Source organism: Anopheles maculipalpis, chromosome 3RL (genome assembly GCF_943734695.1).
Source record: "Anopheles maculipalpis chromosome 3RL, idAnoMacuDA_375_x, whole genome shotgun sequence".
NCBI lineage: Eukaryota > Metazoa > Arthropoda > Insecta > Diptera > Culicidae > Anopheles > Anopheles maculipalpis.
The window spans coordinates 27075151-27100833 of NC_064872.1; the positions used below are offsets into that span (position 1 = coordinate 27075151).

General features: G+C 43.6%; 2 protein-coding genes across 3 annotated transcripts in view; one reads left to right on the forward strand and one right to left on the reverse strand.

The window, feature by feature from the left end:
• LOC126565133 (uncharacterized) overlaps window positions 1-25683 on the forward strand; it is a 358067-nt gene that overhangs the window by 255056 nt on the left and 77328 nt on the right. The gene's annotated exons all lie outside the window — the stretch shown is intronic.
• LOC126563887 (voltage-dependent calcium channel subunit alpha-2/delta-4) overlaps window positions 2306-25683 on the reverse strand; it is a 62140-nt gene continuing 38762 nt past the window's right edge. The window contains exons 4-19 of one of the 2 annotated variants that reach the window (XM_050220674.1): window positions 8918-9388; window positions 8679-8843; window positions 8476-8592; window positions 8191-8383; window positions 7376-7899; window positions 7203-7300; window positions 7020-7135; window positions 6549-6754; window positions 6232-6437; window positions 5847-5879; window positions 3953-4060; window positions 3760-3873; window positions 3517-3664; window positions 2828-3448; window positions 2601-2757; window positions 2306-2534 (exon numbers count right to left, since the gene is read on the reverse strand). In XM_050220674.1, coding sequence (XP_050076631.1) covers window positions 2350-2534; window positions 2601-2757; window positions 2828-3448; window positions 3517-3664; window positions 3760-3873; window positions 3953-4060; window positions 5847-5879; window positions 6232-6437; window positions 6549-6754; window positions 7020-7135; window positions 7203-7300; window positions 7376-7899; window positions 8191-8383; window positions 8476-8592; window positions 8679-8843; window positions 8918-9388 — 3462 coding nt within the window. In that variant the 3' untranslated portion in view covers window positions 2306-2349. The remainder of the gene's footprint in view (window positions 2535-2600; window positions 2758-2827; window positions 3449-3516; window positions 3665-3759; window positions 3874-3952; window positions 4061-5846; window positions 5880-6231; window positions 6438-6548; window positions 6755-7019; window positions 7136-7202; window positions 7301-7375; window positions 7900-8190; window positions 8384-8475; window positions 8593-8678; window positions 8844-8917; window positions 9389-25683) is intronic. The other variant, XM_050220675.1, reaches the window with a different exon arrangement.

Genomic DNA, 25683 nt, shown 5'->3' on the forward strand with positions numbered 1-25683 from the left:
AATATAATTTTACTAATCGCTCTTCTCTTTTTCTTTCTCTCTCTCTCTCTCTTTCTCTCTCTCTCTCTCTCGCTCTGTCTCTATCATCTCTGGCTTTCTATCGCCAGTGACAGATGTCAAAGGAGACTACCAACTGACAGCAATGGAACGGAGTTGTATTGGCTAAGTGTGTATGTTTTATATGTGGGATCTTGTTTTGATTTTTCTCTTACACAATTCAAAGCATTGACGCACGCTTGAAAACCCAAAACTTCACATGCCTGCCCAGTGCTTTTTTGTTGGTGTATCTTAACAGAACAATCACAAACTAACATTTCGCTAAGCCCTCGTACACGTAAAATACCATATACACACGCTAATTTCTCCCACTGGGTGAACTAAACCTAACACTAACCATCGTACCGGGGTGTTTTGGGTGATGTCTGCTACAACTACAACTGCTGCTGCATTCTGCTATCTGTATCGGTGCAATTTACATTTAGCTACAATTAGCTACAAACACAAGAAAAAAAAATCTGCTTGCCAAATAGGCCGTTTTTTAATGTAACCGGAACTAGTAGTAGTAGTAATAGTAGTAGTAACTGCTTTTAGTACAACCCCTATCCGTCTCGGTTTGTGTTGTGTAGTGTAGTAAATTTTTGTTAATGTTGCAGTGCCCTCGTCTTCGTTCGTGTACATGATTAGATGAGACTCTGATAGCTTCATTTTTATTCTTTTCTCTCCCCGCTTTTCCCCACTAGCATGAATATGAGAAGTTGAATCTAGTAACTTGCCTAAAGATGAATTAAAGTGATGAACTGCAATAACCGGGTGTGATGTCCACGCACTGGACTCCGCCCCCTTTATACGGTTCCATCGCATATGATGATGTCTAATGTTGATTTGCTTATTTTCGTATTGTCCAGAAGTTGTTTTGCTTGCCACAATTTTACCCCAAATACACACACACACACTCGGTGAGAGTGGTAATAAGGGATTGTTTTAGTATTTTTTAAATCAATTTTTTATGACGATAATCACATCGAAACCATCCCTTTGGTTCCCGTTGGGAGGGTGCATAGAACGCATTCGATGGTGCGCAAAATGTGTGTTTTTGTTGTTGCTGTTTGCTTTGCATTCGCTGTAATACCATCTATTTACTTATCTCCGTGAGTATTATTATTACTGGTATGTACAAGTAAAATGTTGGAATGTATCTTACAGTTTTCACTTTTCCCTTACGCTTCGCTCTATTCGTTTTGGCCGTATTTTTTGTGTTGCTGTTTTTTTTTTATTTACCTCTCCCGCATGATCTTTTGGTCAAATTTTATGATAGACGACGAAAGTTTTTTGAAATCAATACACTAGCACGTCAGATTTCTTACTGACTTCTGTTACAAAAATAATAAAAAAGCTTAAGAACTCTAAAACCAAACATGGATTCATAACAGGTAAGCTTAACGCTCTGTGCTTCAAAACGGATATTATTCCCCCAGGAAGCTTCCAAGCCACATCACAATCAACAATTGTGCACAAACAATACCCATCGTCTATCATTTACCAACTAGTTTTACAATTTGTTTTACTAACTCTTAAGAATAAGAATCCTCTTTTTTCTCTTTTCGATTTTAGTACTGTAGCATGCATCGCGCTTAACAGAAGAATGATAGCGCTGCCATCATTTTCTTCGTTCGTCCACCAAACGCACCAAGTAGGGCGTAGTAGCGTTTTAGTACTACTCTGCACACTCAAACACTTCACTGAAACGCTTGACGGAGGTTTGCCCATGCAATTTAATGTACAAAAATCATCCGATACATCCGGATCTAGTGATACATCCGGAACGAAAACACATGTATTCGCTTACAGTTTCTTACACACGATGCTCACATTACACCTCGCACACCCGGCCAGTGAAGTGGGGTTAATTTGGGGTTTACCAGCTAGGATGGTGTAAGCGATCTCTGATGGATCGGAGGCTTTCCTCTTTAACGACTTTTTTATCAGGCCTTGACCGGGCCGAACTGTATACATTTATAACGGGGTTTGTCCTTAGCATAGCAATAGTAGATTTTAGTTTCTTCTTTATAGAGTCCGGCTGACTACTGATACGTCCCCCCAGAACACGTTCTTAACGTCATCTTTAGCTGAGGCTTGCTACCTCGATATCTCGTACAGCAATCACAAAACACACCAAACTTAGCGCAACAAACGGAAGCATTAACACAAAACGTAACCATCTTTCTAGCATTCTAACGTATCGCACGTGGCACGTGTTATCGCTATTCTTTGCCGACATTGTTGTACCTCCCGTGATGGTACCGTGCACACTGTCACACTTTAAAATCTCACTGCAACGAGCGCTTCCTATCACGCGCTGGCCAACACCCATATCACAATAAAGGTAGCTATCGTCGAGTACAGCGACGCGCGGAACAGTGACGTCGCCGTGCCACACTGTTTAATTTCGATCTCCTCCGGATGGTAGCTAATGCACTTGCCCGGACGCTTTCTGAGCATTTTCTCTTTGGCCATACGACGCACACCGCATGCACCTACGATGGAAAAATGGTGATTATAAGTAGAAGTCTGCGAGTAAACCCTTAAGTGATAATACTTACCCGCTCCACCAACGACCTCTTGCGGCTCTATGTCTAATTGTTTGGAGCCGCAAGGACATAGTACATCGACTACTAGCAGGATAAGATTACTGTTCGGTATCTTCTGCACACTAAATGGACGCTCACATCCCGACGAATGACAGTTGGTCAGCTTGCCCTATGTAAACAAATCCGGTAAGTAAACATGGTTTGACAGGTGTTGTACTAATACTTGTACTAAAACCTACCTTTAGTGGATTGTTTTGACCACTCGAATTCAAACGTTCCGGTTGCAGTACGTACAAATCCGTCTTGAGATCACACGGCCGTGCGTGTGCTGGATCCGGTGCAACACGTGGTCCCGCTTGCGTGTGCGAACGTTGTGGCGTCGGTGTAGATCGTTGATCGTAGTCCGGTGTTGTCACGTCACTATGCTCCGGTGGTAGCTCGTAATCCGGCTGTTCGTAATCGTACGTATCTTCCTCTTCCAGATCATCTGTACCGTCGTAGTTGTAGTTAGAGTTTTGCCATGCACCAATCGGTGTAGGCAGTACAGACAACCAGTACGTTGCGAACGACACAAAGTACTTCAACAACCACGACATCGGTCGTACCGGTTTCAACGGTTCACTCGCACCCGTGTACGGATTGTCTCGATCGGAACAGATACCTTGATAGTCCATCAACGGTACCCGCCGATAGATACGATCCTGTACCAACGAATCCATGATCGTACCATCGATCTGACCGAAGAACTTGCCCGTATGTTCACTCCGCTCGGATAGTATTACGAACCCATTGTCATCTAGCAGATAGCAATCTAGCTCGTCCGACGCACAGTTCTTCTTGCAAGTCGTCGAAGCGGTACACTGGAAGGGATAAATAGCCGACGAGATGATGAGTTAGGCTAACTATGATAAAAGTCTGATGGTGTTACCTTTGACGTAATGTTGATAAAGTGCTTGAACAGTGACTCGTGCAAAAACTGTAATCCTACTACGGCAGCCGGTGCCTTGTGGCCACGATGATCAATGAAGATGGCGTGACTTGCAGTTACCAGCGTGGAGCTATTCTTGCCCGAATATCTACAAGCAGAAGAGAAGAAGCTCTATTTAGTACAAGAAAAATCTACCCCAGAAATCCTGAACCAAAAAAAAAAAAGAGAACCAACTCATCATACCCAGAATTAAAAGGAACACTAAACACGAATCCTTCCGGTTCGGTGGCGTACAGATCAACCGCTCGCTTGTACCAGCTCATATCCATTGCTCTTGCGTTCGTTTCGCTAAAGTGTCTGCAAAGAGGTAAACACACCATTATTAGCAACGCAACTGGAGCCTTGAAACTAGCATTTCTTCACACTCCACACTTACGGTTCCGACGAGTCCTCCGAATGTGGCAAATGATCAATCCAACGCAACAGTCCCGATCGGGTTGCAACGAACGTTGTCTTCACGCTGAACATACTGAATCCAAGCCGACTGTTGGGTCGTAATACCAAACCGAAGTGTCCCATGTGAAGTGATGCGTGTTGTTTGGCACGGTTCCAGCCAACGGAAAATAGAAGGGTGAAAAAAATAAAGGAAGAAACAACCAGTTAACTTACTTGTTGAACACGCGTCAGTGAACAATATTCCCATCGGCACGGTTTGCCATTATTGGATTATCTTTCGGCGACAATCTTTACCAAAATGCGAGCAGCTGGCTCTCCTCTCTCTCTCTCTCTCTCTCATTGGCTTGGTCTCACTCGAGAAGCAAACAACATCCCCTTACATCTGATTTTCGGTGCTGTTATTGAATTCGGCGCGAGGAAAACGGCCGTAGACTACCCCCATACTGTTGTTGCCTACCGAGAAGGAACCCTCCGATATCTGACCGCTAGCCAATTAAATATGCATGCGTTCTACACTTCATATCGCCCGCTACCACTCGATTCGCTTCCAATGAAACCAACAACAAAAAAGAACACAGACCCGAGAAAAACCTTACCGGTCGTAAAAAGTGTAGCGCTCCGGTACTTGGGCTCATCGGCTCACTGCCAATTCATTATCCCGTCCGGCTTGACTAATGATTACGGTCCCCTTTTTGGCCCGGTGGCCAAATCACAAGAACACATCGCTGGAGCCAACGGAGCCGTTTAAAGATTCAAGCATCCGGACGCCCAGGCTGCTCTAGCTATGGAGACCACCCCGAGTAGATACATCCCCATCGCCCCGGGGACCGGAGGTTGTTTTAATGGGTGAAAAATTTAAATTAATTTGCCCACCACACCACTTCATTTGCCCGGCGCTCATAATGATCATGATTAGTAACCATCAACCGGAGGGAGTCCTCGCAAAAGGTGCGGCCCAAGTGCGGTGGGATGAGGAAGGAGGCGCAGACAGTGCGGTAGAAAAGCAGGATAAGCTTCATTACGGTGTGTACTGTTCGCGTGTACTTGGGAAAATCCCGTCCATTTTGGTTGGCTGGAAGGAGGGTACAAACCCCACGGTTTGTAATGGACAATGGTACGGTGTGCTGAACTGGAAGCCGTGTAAGGGTTTCCCGGCACATCGTTAAAAGCCGGACCGGCTACAGTCGAGCGATTTGACCTGATCTGTTGTTTTCTCACGACGGATCTCATGTTCTGCACATTAGTCAGTGGTTTTGTATCGCAAGTGCTTTAACCTTTTTGGCACAATAAAAGTTACTTATTTTTTGTTGTTTTAAACTCTTACACGTTAGTTTCGGGCAAAGCACAAATTCAATTTGTACCAATTTAAAGATTTTTATATTTTAACCAATTTTTATCAGTTTATTAGTACCTATAGTACCAACTCAATTAGTACCTGTAAAAAGATTGGTTTTAGCAAAATCTGTTTTTTTTTAAATTAAATTATGTGAACTTTAAATGAAAACGCCTGAATCTTTTTATATTTTGATAGTCACTGGTCCCTCAATTAGTATTCCAGGATTTCTGTAGAGTAATATATTACCTCAAAATTAATAGTTCAAATATGCAATAGAAATTGCATACTTTTAGGCGTATCATGTCATCAATATGTTTGAGTGACGATAGCTATTTTAAATCGTACAAATTCAATCTTCCCGCTTTATAACGACCATACTTATCCTGTAACGCAGTGCTAAATTTAAGCAACTTTACAACAGTACAACAACACAATCCACTCCCTCATTAAAAACTTGGCCAACACAGACGTGAAGCAAAGTGTAAGACAAAAAGAAACGAAATGGTTGACTATGTTTGATGTGAACACTCAAGATTACCTGTGCAGCAATGCCATCAACGTGGCTATGGGGCTATAAAGTGGTGAATAGAAATCAAATGTGTTGTTTTTTTTTTGCATATAAAAAGGAGAATAAAGAGAGGACGAAAAAAGATACAAAAAAGACACGAAGAGACAGACACACACACACACAATAACGCAGGTAGGGTTGCAGTGCAAAAAAGAAGATGGTGCATTATTAGTAGATGGCTATTCGTCCGTACTGTGGTGCGTGCTTTGATAGATGTTATAAGGTGAGCATGAATTATATGAAAAATGTGTGCGATATAGTGAGACGCTTCCCGCTACTCAGCACATACACACACACACGCGCGCGGTTTTGTATGGTAAATTGAAGCATATGTTTAAAACCCTTCGCTACCTACCTTCGGTCTTCCTTCCGCGATTGACTTGACGCACGATCTAGTCCATCGGTTACGATCGCATCCCGTACGAGGCTCTGGACGAGGGTACGGTCGCAATAGTACGGTTCCGCTTTACGTGAACCTTGCAAGCTGAAATGGTGCTGAGCATAGTGCCCAACGGCAATGCCACCGTGTCCATGGTGTGGTTGTGGCGATCGTGGACGTAACTAGAGAGTGGTTAGAAGAGAATAGTAGAATTGGATAGTATGAGAGAGCGATGGAAACGAAGGCAGGCTTGTGGCCGCATGCAGAGTGCTTCGTCCTACGCCATTGCTTACCGACATCCACTTCCAACCGGGCCTGCCGACACGGGCCAAAAAGTGGAGCACCTGTTCCTCGGGCGTGTCGAAACTTTCGTCCTTATCCCGGTAGGTGGTCTCCTCCGTACCCTCACCATTGCCGTCCGCATCCTTTAGACTGTTGTACTCACAGTACACCCAATCGGGATGCACCTTCCAATTGTTGCCCTTAAAATGTTCAGTTACTGTACGGAGGTGAAGCAGAAGCAATCGGAAGGACATATTTAGTATGAAATTACATTCACTTTTCAAAGAATAGTGAGAAGTATGCAATTTCCAGATTGGAAAAGTGAAATTCCACATCGGAAACGTTTCCCTCCAGGTCCGAACCACTAATGCCTTAAAATATGCAATGATAATGGCACTTTCGAAATACTCATTGCATACTTTCAGGCGTTACAAAATACAACGCACCGTATGATAAGAACTACGGTAGGAATTCTAACTTACCATTTATATGAGAATGCCTAATCTCCTGCTGGGCATTCAGCTCATGAACACCGTACGAATCGGGCAGGGCAATTCCCAACGAGAAAGGTGTACCATCGATCGGGCCATAAAAGTATCTGCAAACAAAGGGGACCAGTTCCAGTTATCGGTTAATTCTACGAAAATGAACCGGGTATTACTTACTTCTGAAAGCGCAAGGACACACGCTTCATCGTGTCCAGGTGCGTCAGTACAGTGAGTTCGTTCTCGCCTTCCTTCTGCAGAACCATCTCATTGCGTAGCTAGAATAAATATACGTATTAACGTTAGTTGCATTCTATCGGCGATGTATATGCTTCTGCGCATCTCGTCCTTACCTCCTGAAGCGTGTTAACGTAGCGCTGGTCGTGCCGCTCGTTTATAGTATTACTCGGATTGTCCACCTCCGGCAGCTCGACCTCAGTCAAATCGACCGAATTGTACTTATGCTTCAGGGTCGCACTATACTGATCGTTATCGCTCAGCGGCCTCAGATCCGGATGACACAGCACCCGCCCATTGTTGTCCACTATGAACGCATACCCGTTCACACCCAGCTTGTGCTGGGGAATCATTTTCTGGATCTCCTCTATCGGGACATCCGTACCGACAACACCGAGCAAATTGGCCGCCCTGGTCGAATGGTTTCTTCGATCAAACACGGGCGTCGACACGGTTGTAACTAGCTTGCGGCGATTTTCACTCTCTCGCCCCAGGATTCCGCTACGACCGCCCATAAATACTGGACTCCAGTGCACGGGATGGTCCGCCTGGTACAGTACCATCGGGCGTGCCATAACTAGCGCATATTCAACAACCTTCTTGCGTGCCTCTTCCGCACTGTTTACCTGCACAAAGTAACCTGAGCATACAAAAGCGAATAAAAAAAACACACACACACCGTGGTGTTAGTGTGTCAGTAAAAAGCATCTATTACTGTGTACATAATTTCTGAAAAATCCTTAAAAGATCTACACTCTTTAAACTTCATCATCCGCTGCTTCCGGGCGCTTCTAGAACGCTGCGAGACCACTTCAATTTATTATCGGCTTAATAATATAGCTCCGCATCGTTTGTTCGCAGCAAAACAAGCTAATCCTCTAGCCGGATGGAAGCTCACATCTTCCCATCCATCCAGGGAAGCCACACTTACCTTTATTTTCGCACGCCATTTTATAGAGATTTTTACCGCCGCTCTTGTCCGTCCCGATCAGGTAGGTGAAAATGCGTACCGGCATATGCGGATGGTTGTAATGCTTGATCACTTCCATGAACGTATCGCTTGGCCCATCGGTAATTAGCATAATGGCCTGATTGCACTGGCTGCCCTGCGAGCTTTGGTTGTACTGTAGCGAAACGAGGAAGCGGAAGGGAACCGCGTGAGGCAAGCTGTCGGATTACCGAGCATCGAAGGAGTGAGATGAGTCATGGTACTTACCTTACGCAGCAGCTCAAAAGCCGTCTCAAGGGCAGCCGAAAAATTGGCTGTATTTTCACACTCCACCGCATTGATGGCCGTTTTCACTTCCTTCACGTTGTCCGGGGTAGCTCGTACCTGTACGAAAGCAAAGAGAGCACGTAGAGCAAGAAAATTGAAGGTTGGTTTTTGTCTATCCCTTTGCCTATCCCAAACCAACTTACCATTTTGTCCTGAAAGCAGGGCACAATCACTCGTGCTTGATCCGAGAATGAGATCAAATTGAAAAAATCATCGTCGCCGAGTGTGTCCAAGATGGCGCTGGCAGTTGCTACCGCTAGCTGGTACTCCTTGCCACTCATCGAACCGGATGAATCGAGAAGAATGATCTACACACACGCACACGCAGAAAGGGGGAAGGTTAGAATTTAAGCATTGAGATTTCGCAACGACTTTCTCTTACCACGTCCTTCGGCGAGGAGGCCGCCTGTATGAACCAATCCTCCGAACGAAAGTCGTTGATCTCCTTGCTACCGTACGACGTTTCCGGAGGCCAAGCCGTCCCCGGGAACCGTCTCAAGAACCCAGTGCTACTGCCAAAGTACTGCCACGACAGGGCCGAGTCACGCTCAATGTTATTCGCAAACAGTGGATCCAGATGGGACGACCACTTGATGGCGCTCTGTGTCTCCGGATCATCCAAACTAACACCCGCCGGCAGCAGTACCGAACTAAGACTTATATTGACCGGATAGCCCTCGAACCGGCGCATATGTCGTAGCAACATCTGCCGCGAGCCCTCCGCTAACCGGCCGTCCGACTGATACTCATTAATACGCCTTGCGTCGTAGAATCCGCTTGGGTGTGATTTGGAAGTAGCAGACTCTGGGTCCGACTCCGACAGGGCGGCTTGCTCTGCTGAATCCATTATTCGCTGTGAATGAAAGAAGAAAAAGAATTGCAAAAAAAAAAACACATTAAACATAAGCTTCTTGTCATGTCCACGAAGATTATTGTTCAATAAAACTCCGAACGCCATCTTCGCTCAGAGGACGCATTAAGCTGCTAGCTAATCCCAAACTCTCTTTCTCCTTCTTCTGTTCATTTTTATGTCATCCATAGCTTGACTGCCGACAAATATGAATCAAAGAATACTCTATGAAATGTCCATCATTGCAGCATCTATGCAATGGAAGGGGAAAAAAAACAACCAATCTTCAAACTCTCCCGACAATCATCAAACATTACTAATGGACGGAAATAACCCGATCGAAAGTGTTTTCCGTTCATCGTTCACACAAGCGAAGCCAATCCTAGCCAACGAAAGAAGCTGTCCATCAACAACCAATTTCAAAGATCTCCTTTTTTTGTAAACCTCGCATGTCCCTTATTACTTTCTGTTACCCCCAGGATCTGGCAAACATATCGCTCTGTCGGACAGAGGACCAACATCCTACACCAGCTCGTGTACTCGAGTACTCTCTGTAAACGTACACACTTACCGGGCTGAAAATTGATACGCTGTGCAGCAAAAGTGGCCGGTGCCTGACAAAGCCTTCAGCTTCAACAGTCTCCATCCGTACAATGAACCTTTACTACGAGGCTAATGGAGGTTTCAATGTTGGCATGTTTGTTGCCAAAAAAATGGGTTTTGTACTTTGAAGTAGACAATCCTCCGGGGGCAAAAATACTTACGGCCACGGAGCTGATGTGTTCTAGAATAATCGATTTACTGATACGAACTAAAAGCTTCATCTTCATCTTAAAGTAAAACTCATGTTGAGTGCGGTTAAAACTGGAAAGCTCTCAGCTGGAGCAATGTAAAATATTTATTATCATGTCTAAAACCATCTCAAAACAGAGATGAGCATATTTTTCCAGAACTCTTTTGTTGCAAAGAGCGTTAAATTAAGCTTTGAATAACGGGAAACACGTAAACATGTAATAGTAAATGCCTGAAAGTATGCAATATATATACAAATTTGTCCACAAATCTTCAACTAGAATCCTTGAGGCAACCAGCTTACATCTGGTAACAAATTTCAGTATTCTTTAGTTCGTTCAGATAGTTTAAAGTACGCTTGAATGGTGTCATGGTATGAGGAATAAATAACAACAGCATGACCTCATGACTAACAAAACATGGAAAATATGGAATTTAATTGCATTACTTATTCTCAAAGTCTATGGTTCAATGTTTGTTTATGTTTATTTTAGAATTACAAATATTATGGCATCATTCGATCGAAGCCTTTATGAAAAATAGAAAAAAAAACCGAACAAAAGGAAATCTGCTGAAAAATGCCTGAAAGTATGCAATTTATAAAAACCTATCGAATACAATATTCGACCATTGTAATCACTATTTAAATTGCAAACCACGCTTGCCGTTTCTTCAGTCAAACTTCATAAATACATCCATTTTCTAATGCTCTCGCTTTTCATTAATGTTCAACCCCTTAAAAATAAAACCATTCCTCACACGTTTCTCCGTAAGCAATTAAATATTTGCAAATCGTACTCATTACAACCATGTTTAAATTGCGCCCATTCCGATTCCATACCAGCTTCGACGCGTGCAGACGCTCTGTACAAACTACACTGTTGCACATAGAACCCCATAACACTGTTTGTAAGTCGTACAAATTAATCGAATCGGAGTTAAGCAAATTTTACAAGCGTACGAGCATCCATCGTTGCACAACGACGATGCCTCCGTAATGCCACTATTCCCACATACACACACGCTTGCCATGTGCATGTGCGCTGGACCCAAATCGGATATCTCGCCCGCGTCCTGTGCGCCTCCTTAATAGATAACGTGAGCGGAATAACTATTATCATTTTGTGCTCGGCGCATGTTTGGGATGCATGGCTGTGTGTACCCGTGTATCTATATCGCACCAGGCAGCGGAATCCTTTTCTTGCTTCACATTTGAGACGCTTCCGGCCGACCGACGATGCTAGGCGACCGGTTTCCATATCCATACCATACGCCTGGGCACAACTTTTGGTAACAATGGTAAAAGGATTTCCACTCCCTTTCCACAACACGCAACCACACACTTTGCACCACACTCGTAGCCCCAACGACCAGCGGTTTTGCTACCAATGCCGGTGCTCTGTCTGCATTCTGGAGAAGGAAGTATCGGTGCTGTTGCTTCTTTCCGTGCGATACCATTATTTCCATCGCTCCGGTACCGGTTGCTTCTTGGTCGACACTTCTTGTGCGGCACATTTTTTTTGTTTTGTTTGTGCCTCAACTGGAAGAAACTGTATCCATGTGTGTACATATAAACTATATTTTCCATTTTAATTTAATAGAGAACATCGTTCTCCAGCACCCGGACCGGGTAGGAACAACCTCAAGGAAACCCCATTCTGGCCAGCCACATCTTGGACGGTGTCGTACGCTCAAAAGTCAGCCCCAGCATTATATTGGCCTTCACGTGCAGGCCTGTGTGCTCGCTGTAGCCATTTTCTTCTGCCTTTCTTACCACAACCGTCCTCAGAAGACATATTACGCGCCAAGCGCCTCCGTAGGAGCAGCAGAAACCGAATGGAAAAAAAAGGCAGCAAGGCAACCCCAACCGGCTCGCGATGTTGTCCTACCCAACGTGACCGTGATGGTGATGGTGGTGGCAGCAAACACGAGGACAATAAAAATATCGAAATTAAAGCGTATAACTTACATGCCAAGGACGTTTCTGATATTACGCTTGACTTCGAAATAAATTTCTAAATATGTTTCCACAGGCCCACCATTCAAGCCGGTTTTCGCTCGATTGCCTGTGCATGGGCCTTATTTTATCTCAAGCCCGCTAGAACAATTCGAACGTTTCGCTCGATCGCACAGCCTATTTGTTACGGTGAGGCTATTAGGGTTGCAATTTAGGATAATAATTAGTATTTCAAGTTCTACTTTGAGACGCCTAAATCTTGTTTAGTTTTCATTTGAAACTATGTAAATATTATTGTAACCGATCAAAGTTTAAACCAAGGCTAGGGTCTGAATGCCGCAGCACTCGGTAAAAATATTATTGAGAATTATTCGGCGTCCCTTTCGCTGCTGCGGGATAGAGCTTGTCGATCATCCTTTGATTGGACGTTGACTAGATTTAGCTTGGAATGTCATTGCTGGAATGCACTGGAGAGCACTGTACGCAGACAAATAAATGTTCGTGCTGTCTTAACGATGTTTATTTGTTCGTTACAGTCCAGACCATAGCAAAAAGGTCAACAATAGAACGGCGACAACACCACAATAGCCGGAACTCGGATGTAGCCAACCACCATCAAAACAATAGCCACAACAATAGTCCCGGACCATTAAAACTAACAACATCCACCAATACATCATCATCATCATCACCATCACCACAACCATCCACAACCGAGTATGCCCGGGATAAGCCAAAGAATAAGGAGGAAATGCCTTATCAATATGTGAAAATCTACTCAACACAAGCAGTGTTGACAATACGGCACTGGACCGTAATAATCAAATGTAAATAAATCAATAATTAAATAAATTATTCGGCGTCCTTGTTATTATTGGAAGAAGAAACTTTCAAAACGATCAAAAAGAGCCCAAAAAGACATCTCGAGAAAAAAAACTACTGACGGTTAAAGATGGTTTTAAAATGCTTGTCAGATTGTTCAGTGGAAATGAATCTAATTTTTTTGCATTTTCAATGCATATTGCATACTTTTAGGTAATTTTGTCAGCGATCTACAGTAAAAACACCAACAATTATACCAGCCTCGTAACAAACGTACATTAATTTTAATCATCTTCCACTTTTCGCAATAGAACCACAAGAGCTGTTGGCCGATCATTTTTGACTTACATCGCGATCTACAAAATCAACTCCTTTTGTTATGCACAATAGATCTCAAATATATAACAAACATTTGTTCAATGCATAACGCAAGGTCACGACGGATATCGAATGGCTTACTAGACTTGCCGATACCACGTATTTGGATAGTCAGTCCTCACTACGGGGAACGGTCCGAGTGCGATTTGAACCCCGGTCCTGCCGTTTTAAGTCCGGCGCGCCTCTGTCGCCTACACCACCGGCCAGCTCCAATTTAGCAGATCATACAACTCGTTATCCATTATCTATAATAGATCCATTATTCTGTAATAGATTATTTTTCATCCCACTCTCTCAACTGGAAAACCAAAGCCCTTTAAAACGATTTTCGTTTTTCAATCCATTTCTTTACTACACATTAACTACATTGAGTGACGATTCAATCTAACCGCCTGTACGTTATGTCCTATTTATCCTTCTGCTTCAAAATCGTGCCCAACTCAATCCCAATGCTCTCAACCCCAGCCCGGCATAAACCCCTTTCAACGTAAGTCGCCTAAATCCAATGGCTCCCATTAATCAATAGCGGTACCGTGTATCGTCGTTACCCGCCCCGCAGCTGTATAACATGTTGCCGAATTCTTCAACTGCATTTGCCCCATTTACCCGTGGCAACGTCTTGCGGTGCGCGTGCAAACAGAAAGAATAAACACCATACCTGACGAACGGCACACCCAACCATTGGAGTAAGCGGCTCCGGCACAAGTACAAAACCAGAAGCACTACGGTGTACGCGAAACACAAAACCTGTCCACCCAGAATGCGAGAACGTTGTTAGCATTAGCAATTTCGATACACGTTTGCACACCTAACCACCTAGCAACGCGCAGCAACAACATTTTACCAACCCGGCTGCCGGTTGAACAACCGTACCTCAAGAGCAATTCATTCCACAGGACTCCAGCAGTGAGCAGGTTCGGGCGAAAAGCATTGGCAGAAAAACTGTTTGCCAAATCTTGTTTTTTTTCGTCTGCTCTCTTGCTTTTCCTTTTCCTTTTCATCCCTTTTCACCTGTTTGTACATTTGCTGCATCGTCAAAAGTAACATGGCGTGGAGGGTAGAAAAGTTTCTCCACCAAACACCAAAACCGGGTGGCCTGGTGCACCGAACGGAACACCATCGGCCACCCCGATTCCCACACAACGTTTGTTTGCAACGTCGCCCCGGAACAACGGAACATGGTGGCCAATTTCACAAAACATACGACAACTTCCGTCCACAGCACTCCAACAGCTCTTCGCTGGGTGGAGAACCGTTGGGCAGGTTGAATGGCAGAAAGAATTCGTGCGAAATCTTCAAACTATGAAGCAAAACCAGGGACCACTTATGCCGAGTTTGCTTTTGTTTGCAGTTGTATGCCACCACCAGGCTGGGGATTCAAATCGTTTTAACGAAAACCTCTAAAGATGATGTCCCTCGTGCAGAAAGAAAGGAACAAAACAGAAGCAGTTTTAGAATAAGCAGGATAAGAAGTGTAAGCAAGCACCGGTGGGATAAAAGGTGCTATTTTGTCATCTAAAAAAGTTGGAATCAAGCGTTCAATTAAGTTTTGCCGAATTTGTGATAGAAGCACTAGAATTAGAAATTAATTTAGTGCAGAGGAACGAAATACCGCATTTTGTGAAGCAAATTGCATACTTCTTTGGGTGAATTAACGAAACGAATGATTTAATATGGTAATACAATAAACAATCGATTAACACTTCAAACTCATGCCATCTGCGAAGCTGGCCCTCGTCCCAATAACTATGATGAAAGTGTCAACATTCCATATACATGTGGGGTTATTTCATTCAAATCGTTCAGAATTACTAATCCACTACAATAATACCAGTGAATCGTTTCAAATTCATAAGTCAACGAGATACGAGAAACCTTTCGCTACTGATGCTCACAACACTCTTTATTGTTTTATATCCTTTCAACCACAGCCACGCAACTCTGAAGTCCCAGCATGAACAGCTAAACCCACGCAACCCACTTTAACTGCTTTATTTCAAACGTTAACTTGCCGGTGGCAAACGTTAAGGTTCGTTTGGATATTTCAAAAGGGATAGCCACAAAGCACTTATGAAGCTGTGCGCTAGTAGCTGTAGCATGCCAGTTGGTTCTCAATGCTCTCCAATATTTCTATTCAATCCAGCCCACATCCGCAACCCACCCACCCACACACACACACACACTTTGAGCAATTCTTAAATTCTACCACCCACATAGCTATCGTGTACAAAATCCTCACTGCCAGGATTCTAATCGAACAATATGCCATTGACCTTTTGCGAAAGTTAACCTCAATCAGTTGACCCAATAATATTGAGCTCTGTTGTACTACATCCGGAGATGGGTTCCAGCGTAGGAACGAACACTTGTACAATGCCCAATTCTTAACTCGTTTTTGTCTGGGGACTAAATGATTATTTATCTCTTTGTGTACATGGGAGCCCACGCTCAGGGGAGGCCCACACGGGAAATTCGATTTCGGTGAGCTAGTCCCAAGTAAATCAGTGCAATCTATTAGTTTCTTCGGAAGGAGAACTGAGTTAGAGTTCGAATGTTTTATATATTTTGTACTTTTATAACTAAAACTTCCTAACTCTGAAAAGATAAACTTCTCCTCTTCAAACAGATGTTGAAACGAAATTGATCAGCCAACTACCATAACTCTACAACACTTTCTTCCTTTATACCCTCTCGTTGTATACTTCAATCACGTTTACAAAACCAAAAGACAGGCGTGAAACTTGCGCCGAAACAAAGCGAACCACGATTCGGAAGACAAAAATTTAGATGAAAAATCGGGCAAACTTTTCGCTTCCCTTTCCAGCTCCACAAAGACACCGGACTGTCAGTGCGTAGCGATGTTATGCCCGCCTTACCCATCACGTCAACCACATCGATCATCCCGATGGCGCGCTAAAGCACACACAAGCCAACACCAAATCCTCATTAAATCCCGGAGCCCGGATCGAATAAAAATCGCTGACGCACTATCATAATTCACGGCCCACACTGGGAGGCCCACCTAGCCTTCTCCCCACGTACCCCACAGTACGGTGGCACATGGCGTGTACAGAAGACAGAACAGACAAAACAAAAAAAACAACACTCCACCCAACAGCAACAACAACAGGACAGGGCCATTAGTTCACACTCGCAGCGGGTGAGCAGGGCAGGTCCGGAAGGAATCGATGCCGATCCGATCGATCGCACACGTTCTCCGCCAATGACGGTGAACGCGATGTGGCACTGGAGCCATTTTAGTTTCGAACCACTTTGGTAAGAACAGTTGCGCCTCCGGCCCCAAAAAACCGGAGATAGGTTTCACGTTCGGTTCGAATTACTGAGGAGCGAGGTGGTAGGAGGGCGACGAACGTTACTGCGAGATGCGACTATAGGCTGTCATCCTCACGTCAGGTTCGCGCGTTGGATCAATAGACTCATGACGCGCGCTAGACTTTTGGAGGGATAGACAGCATTCTAGGCTCACCAACAACCAGCTTTGACGACTGCTAGAGTCAGCAAATATTTTATTATTGCCGTAATATTGGCTTTTATTACTGGCAGATAATAATTCTTCACGGGACGGTTACCGTAGACAGGCTGGATGTTTCCTCGTATTCTAGAACCGAGGATAGCACGCTCACTCACTGAAAAAAAATACACTCTTTTCGTCTCTCGCATTTCTACTTCTACTACTTCCGAACCCGGAACGCAAACACACAAAACGCAGTGGAAAGACATTATGGCGCATCTCGTTGTGAAAACAAAAACATCGAAAGCGTACGACCATATTGTGCGCACGTTCGCTTAAAGAGCACCCCCTAGAAGCGACGTCATTTCGCATATGCCCCACTAACACGGCTCACGAGCTTATACCATCAGTCATCCTATCTGTCACTCAACGGAACCATCTGAACAAACCCATAAAATGACCTCAAAGCGACACCAACTCACAAACACACACACACATACTCCTAACCACGCTTCTTTCTGCAGTCGTGCCGATACTGAGCTGCGGTGACTCTAAACGACACCATTTAACACCAAACGCACACACACACACACAAAGGAGCAAGAAGAATGTGGTACAAAAAAAAACGAACCCAAAATTTGGAGCCTGTCAACACTGTTGAAAAGCGAGAACTTTTGGAGCACCATCTAATCGTCCCTTTCGTTTCTGACCCTGAACCGATGCAACCTGAATTAGAGCGGCTTTATAAGAAGAGGAACAGGCACAAAAAATGCGTTCCTAATAAACGACTTCTTGTGCGCACACTGGCTTACTACTGCTGGCTACTAACACAACTACCTCGAATGGCGCGAACTTCGTTTTACAATCAATTAATCATAATCTGTCACGCAAAATGGCAAATCTTTAATTTTCCTCCATTTTTTTCGGAAAAATCATTCCCGCTTTCTCTCCCTTTTTGCCTGCACTGACACGGCCCAGTGCACATTACTCCGTCTCTTGCAGTCAAAGGCACAGATCATTAAAAGAAGCTGCTCTGCCGTCCAAAATTCAACTCAACCCCCAAGAACAAGACCTACTGTGGTGTGTATGTCTGGTCGCGATGTTTCGCCTCCCCTGTCCTGTACGATTCTCCATCGTCTCGTCAGCAAAAAAAAGGGCCCAGCGAAGCATTAGAGAAATGTCACATCTTCCGCTGTGTCCTTTGTCAAACTAACGTGGAAAGCTGCGTTTCTCGTACTTCGCCAAAGAACTTTCTCTTGGGGATGAAGGATTCATCCTTCGGGGGCACCAGCAAACAGAAGACAGAAGAAAAAATCTTCACCCCAAAACCCGAATGTCGTGAGGATGTCCTGACGTCCTTTTAGCTTCTCCCTTTATCTGCACACCCTCAAATGAAGCGTCCCCCGGACGTAATCGCAACCGAACGAACCGAACTCTGCGAAGACAAGAAATTCAGTACATCATCCTTCACCGGGCTGCTCAACCCGAAACAAGGGAAGAAAACAGGCGGTTCCACTCGAAGGAAACCCTAGCTCACTTTCCCCATCTTTGTGCAGAGGAAGAACCCGGGACGTTGTGATGGAACGGCACAACACAACTGACATGATGAATAATCGTCAAGATTCCAGGCTAATGTCTGGGAAAATCATTGCCACCGTTCCGTTCCGTTCCATTTCATTTCGCAACCGTCTCCTTTCGTTCCAAAAAGGGAAAGACTTCTCCGCAGACAACGCTACACACCGGAAGCTGCCGAAGGCCTTCCCTAATGCCTTCTGAACCTTTCCGTTTCTGACACCTTCACACACAACACGCGCACAAGCTTCACCGAATGGTTGATAGTCCGATTGAATTTGCGCCGTCGAGGACAGAGAACTGTCACTTCGCCGAATATGGAACTGCCACGGGAACTGTGCGAACTTGCCTACGTACTACACACCCTGCCGTGCTACGCCTTCCGTCTTGCGGTAAGGCTGAAAAGTAAATGTTAATGCGAAAAAGCTCCTTCCTGCTTCTCCTTTCCGATCTGCTTCTCCACAAAAAAAACGCAAATCGATGAGACACGTCGGGCGCACTAAGATGAAGCCCAGTCTTAGAGGTCCCGCGGCCTGTGTGTTTCTAAGTTTGTGTTTATTTGTCCTGTCACAAATGTGCACCAATTTGCTAGACGCTCAGGCGCAAAAAAAAAACAGTGGAGGGATAATAATTGAAACATTTGTCTACTTTCACCACCTTCCGGTAGCGGGATTAAGGATCCATCTTGCTACCAGGAAACATGACGCGAATGTGCCCTGTGTCCCTGTGAGCCTTCCTGCTCACAGTCGTATCCGTTCGAGTTGGTTTATTTTCATTTGCTTTTTTGTTCATTCTTATTATACGTTCTATTTAGCCACTGTCCTACCCCAGCTATCCTCAACCAATCGGTTGCAGAACAAAACGAATCCGTGTACTAGCCGTGTTAGTGTGCAAAAGCTTTTCCAATCTGGTGTTGATTTGCGGCTACAATCACATCATACTCACCCACCCAATCAAACACCCCCTAATGGAAATGGGTGGAAATATTAAATTAGAGCCAAATTTAGCTATTTCGTTTGTTTTGCTGAAGGTGGATTTTGTGCTCTCGTTTGTTGCGCTTTGCATATTTTGATGAATTTGGAAAAATCAACTTGGATGATCCTTTGTATAGGTACAGCAGGTAGTTTTGATTTGAGAATGGATGTTACATTTCATTTGATGGAAAGCTCATCTACTCGGGGTTACCATTCTCCTGTAAAAAAAAAGATTTTTAAAATAATTCTGCTTTTGGATAACATATTTGACTGCATTCTATAAATTTTCACTGAATTCTTGACCATCAGTATGTAATCTGCCGAACAAACTGGCGTATAAATGGTATGTTTTGTGGTACTAAATGGCAAATAATACAGAATTAATAAAATACGGCTGTGAAAATCACTTGAAAAATGAATTTTCAAGCCCTTTTATTTGGATTGGTTAGTCTCATGGAGTAAATCAGTAAATAAATAAAATTTTATCATGGAGTAAATCTGAAAACAAAGGCCAATAGATGCAGGAACCATCCCCTGGGTTCTACCAGGTTTTTATTGGCTAAATTCTCCATAAGCCTCCAGTTTACCAGCTAGGGCATTACTTCAAAAATGTAAGGCATAGACGTTTTAACTCCCAAAGGAAACGTCTCGGCGCCACGCTATAACTCTTTGGTTTGGTTAGTCTGGCGTCTTATGTGTACAATCACCGTTGGTAACTTAATGAGCTATTGAGACCCCTTCAGTACTCAACAGCGATCTACTGCCTGAGGCGATAGCACGCTCCTTCCTAGAAGTACTAGCTATCGCTACAGGATGAAGCCGGAGTTACCGCTAATGAAATGGCTTCCCCCTTTGACATCTGATTGAGCACCTGGACCGGTCCCAGTGTGTACCCTGCCCCTCTCGATTCTTGCTCGCCTTCGTTGCAGGTGAGACAAGATCGCTCATATCGTTTCGGCAATCATGACCCAGCTACTGGGGCTGGAACATTGCCTACTTCTTTGTTCATGCGATAACGGGCGGCAGCAAACCTCGAGCATACCAGCAAGACATGTTCAGGTGTCTGCCTGACGTTCGTGCATTTCAGGCAGTGTGCCTACAGCAGCTACAGCTTCTCAAAATGGCCTTGGAAGCATCCGTGCCCCGTTAGCATTAGAGTGATGTGGAACTCCACCTCCCCAAAACGACGTGCAACCCAACAGGACACCCGCGGAATGAGTTGATGTGTCCAAGCACTATGTGTGAGATGCATCCCATTCCTGTTGCCACGTTTGGAGTGAAAGCTCTCGCTCGATCTTTCTAGCACTTTGATAATCACTGACAGCTTCGTGACACCGAATAAAACATCGAGCATCTTCTGCGATCAAAATATGCAGTGGAATCATACCTGACATCATGACGTACGAAATGCACTGGACACGCGTCGAGCCAACTTCCTAAAGAACGCCTTCAGTGTCTGGCGATGCACAGCGGAGTCAACTAGGTGCGCGAACAATGGCTGCGCCATATCGAACCTGTACGGCAACTACGGAGGGTACCGCCTTCCTACTGCTGGCTAGAGGACCAACGTGGTTTGGCATCATACGCACGAGTACATTCATCATCTGCGTTCCCCTTCCGACTGCGTAGTTTCAATCAAATGATTTACTACACTTGCTGAAACCACGTAGTTGTGTAGTCAACCCTCACTACAGGAAAACGACCCGGATGGGATTTGAACCTCGGTACTGTCATGTGAATCCTGGTGCCGTTGTCCCCTCTACCACCTAGCCACTCCTGGGGAATTAATACAGTGCAGAGAAGTCATATTACTACTATCACGGCTCAGTGCCGTTAGTACTTGCAGTATTACGGCTCAATGACGTTTTCTATAAATTTGAACTAGTTACGCAATTTCGAAAGGATGTATAGATTCTTTATCTTTAGAATTTCCTAAAGTCATCGGTCAAATTAGGAGTCCAAGCTATTGAGCTGCAAATTGGAGACGCCAGGCTCCGATTCGCTGATCTATGAGATTAGCGCCGGACAACCTAGCCAGTAAAGTATTTGACAACTTATATTTATGCAAGGACCTTGCTCGATAAATGTAAAGTTTAAACTGTAAATATCGTACCAAAATCCCATGAAAACGGTTGATAATCACCGCTATTGAGAGCGTATGACCCACAAAAAACAACCCTCAGCTCTTTGCGTGCCCCACAACGGGTAGAAATTATTTTATTCAAATTCAACGACCCCCAAACCCTCGGTCAAGGACGAGGCTTGATCCTCAATGCATTACCCCTCGAAGAGCTGTTGTTATCTCCACAAAAAAAAACAATACCAACCAGCGCTATTCAATTTGTACCACTTATCTGGTGTACTTCACCAGTATCGACAGAAGCAGTGGCAGCAGCATCTGAAGTATCAGTCCTATCAGCCATCAAAACAAACAAAAAAAAAGGAAAGCATACATCCACTCTGTCCTTTGAAGTACTTGCTTTTACAAGATTTAATAGCACGTTTTCCTTTGCGTAACTTTGCACACGGGTGCGTCGAACAAAGTACCGAACAAAAACCGAGCATCGTGAAGAACTTCGCGCTTCGTCAAATCAGCAGAGCTTCGTCCCTTGTACTGAGTGAGCTTTTCTCTGATGCTTTTCTCTGATTCTTGCTGAAATAAGCATCGCTTCATCATGCAACAATCGCTGGAGGAAATAGCAGGAACAAACAATCACACGCACAGGCACTCAGTATCGAGGAAGCAAATAGAAAAATTATTTCCATGGACAGTGAAGTGAAGGGATCGCTGCAAAGGGTGCCATGTTGCTCATGCAGCAACATTGATGCAATGTTATAGCAAAGCACTATAATATGAAAACCAAAATCATCGTTCATGCCAATTTTATACAAAAACAAAACTAAAATATCGCATAAAAATTAATTGGAAAAAATAAAAATCTCATAAGTGGCTTCCGCTTCGCATTTAAGAAATATATAATTAATATGTAAATATATACATATAAAAAAATATTAATAAAAAATATAAACATAATAAATGAATACAAAAATATATAAAAAAGTAAAAAGAAACATTAATGTATTTTTTTATATTGAGATGCAGTCATATAAACATGCTGATCAAAATAGTTCCATACTGTTCAATTTATATTTTAAAATCGATCAACAAAACTGCTGCAGATGCTTTATAAAGAAACAAGACTTCAAACATTTCTAGGGTCACATTATCATCTCTTATCAAAAAAAGTTTTCAACAAGAATACGCTTTTTTTTTTGTTTAACTTATGCAAAAGATTCTAAAACTTCCTTCCTTAGCTTTGCCAAAGAAGCCCCCGCTTACAACGAGACAATTTCAACAACGTGATTCAAAAGAAGTAAAACTTGAGATTGTACAATAAAGAAGAAAGCACCAGCAGCAGCAAAAAAAAAAAAACAAACTAGAAACGAAACTCTAATTGCTATAGATGATTACTTATAATAAAACTTTCATCATTAAGAAACTGCAGGGAGAAAAAAGGAGACAAGAAAAAAGAAGCTGTAACAAGAATAGGGTAAAAAAATACAATCCCAACAAGAAGTAAACGACACTGCCACAACCAAGGAAACAGAATCTGATCAATGCAGGGCAACCAGAATCACAAGCCATGCCGTCCTTTTTTTTTTTTTTTTGCTTTTTCGTGCCCATCTCCGATGCTCAGAATAGTTGCAGTTCATCCCGGGTCTGAAACGTTCGCTCGTTCCTTGCTGGGAAATAGTGACCGGAAGTGACGGAGAACCACGAGCAACCACCCCTCCCCAATGGCCAACGAACCGGTGAAAATTATAACGAAATCAACCAACGGCAATGATAGCCAAACGCTATTCCCAACATTCCATTCCCCCGTCCCGTTGTTTGCCTTGTTGCCAGTGCCCGGACGGGAAACTTGAAACTAAAGTATTCTTTACCATCCTTTTATATCTAGTTTTCTTCGTCTCGTTTCCAGCCCAATTTTCCCTCTTTAAAGGGAAACGTCTTTCCCCAGGACATGGGCCCATCTTTATTTTCTTCTTCCGGGGTTTTTATTCTCCCTCCCTGCCCCTTCTTTTTTTTGTCTAGTTTGCCTTCCGTACCGAAGCCTTTCAAAGCCGAGCCCGTAGAAAGTTGCTTCCGGAAGATCTGAAGAACAAAAAAAAAGGCTCCAGATCGACCAGCGCTGGCCGATTTCCCAAGCAAAGCACTAGTTTTCCAACATCCACTGACGGCCATCTCATCATCTTCGGCTTTGCGGGTCCGGTTGGTAATTGCATCAAATTGAAAGTAGGAATGAAACTCTGGGCTTCCAACGTTGGCTAACGAAAGAAAGCCAAATCGCTAGGGGTCCTTGTGCAAAATGCTTCACAAACGCACCAGCTCTGGATGTGATGTGTACCATCCAAACCAAGTGGAGGAAAATATTCGCAAGAAAAGAGCATCAGAGAGACAGAGAGAGAGGCAGAGAGAGAGAGAGAGAGAGAGAGAGAGAGAGAGAGAGAAAAGAGCAGAACAAAAAGGCATAAAAAAGTTTCCAACTTTTACAGATGTATGCCAGCAAATTGGTGTCAAAGTGATTTTAATGCACAGATAAGTTATAGCGAAAGTTTACCACCCGCCAGTTTTGCCTGCCCATTCCGCCCGGTACGCAATCAAACGCGGCCAAAAGAAATCTCATCCCCACTCCCTCTCCCCGACCCTGTCTCACCCAATGGGCAAACGTCTATGGGCAAGTTCCCATCATAATTGGATCGTGTCTGTTTATGGAAACATTAGGAAATTAGAAACACGATAAAGACGATACGGGCACGTCGAACGGACGTTGTGTGAAACGCTCTATAACGCCACACTGCAACTTGACGCTATTTTAACAACACAAACACACGCTCGAACGCACACACACACGTACACACAAATACACCTATACGGCTAGGAGGAAAAAAGAAAAAAGGACAACAAAAAGCGTTGGAAAAGTTGTGCACTTGCGCATTTGGGGTCACATGTAACCGTTGCTCCCGTTGCTTCGCACACGCCACGCCATGACGTGCATGACCAAAAAGCCGAAGCCCCGAATGGTTGGTGCCAGGTTGGTGGTTGTAAAATGTGCAAAGTTTCCGTGCAGCTTGTAATTAATTAAAGTAATCACGCCGAGAGTGTTTTGGAAACCAGTGTAGCGGATTATTGACGTAACGAAATTATTTTAATCGTACAGAGGCAAACCACGCTTTAAAAGTGTGTCCTTTTGCACTCGACAGAGTGCAGTGTCGAGGTGTGTTCGTTTGGAGAACAATCCTTTTTTCTATTTGGTTTTAGAGAAAAGAAGAACCCAACACTGCAATCTTTTGTTCTAGGGCGATGAACGGATGAAAGCTGGGGAAAAAGTTTGTTTTGCCGTATTTGTTGGATGGTTTTGCCGCAGCAAACTATTAGAAGCCAAGGTACTCTTTATCACAAAAGTCCATTTGAAATTGTTCCCGTAGCTGTCTGTAAGCTGTGAGGTTAGACAGATGAATCAGAAGGCAAAAGAGTCTTTTTGACACAGTTTGGACCAAACACAACGTGTTGGTTGTCTGAGAGTGAAGTCTGCAAGTATAGACTTTTTGTTTTTGGAACCTATTAGGGATAATGAATGAAGAATTTTGGGTTTTGCTAGGTAGCTTTTCGTCCTTACTCGGGCTCATATAAGGTTTTGCACGAATTTAGCAAAACGTTTGCGTCGAGCTCACAATCTTTCATACATATTAACGGAAGGATCAAAACGATGGATACGGGTAGGATCAAAACGATAAATTTAATAAGATAGAATCATAAAAATTAACATGGTTTTACACTTCAATCGCTCACTGATCTAATGTGATTACATGAGCCAGCTACCTTATTCTCTGTATTGAATAAATGATGAAAAACAAGACATATGTATAATCAAACCAGATAAATTAAACCTTTTGTAATAACCTTTTTAAGTGCTTTGAGCCATCTTTTTTTATATTCTGATGCCATGACCAGGATAATCCTTTGTACATCCACATTTGATTAAATAATGATAAGCTCGTATGGATGTTCGTTTATTTATCTTCTTCAAAAGTTATTCCAATGAAAGAATACAGAAAATCCTTAGAACTAGTATAAATAAATCATCTATTCCGATAGCTTAAGTTTAGGCTACAAAACAGACTCTCATAGCAAGCTAAAGAAAACAAGCTATGCAGCTAATCCAACACACTTTTACTATGCAAATGAAACGGCCTCCCCTTATCCTTGCACTAATGTTAACCGCGAAGAACAATTAATTCTATCTTAATAATATTGTTAAACGAGTCA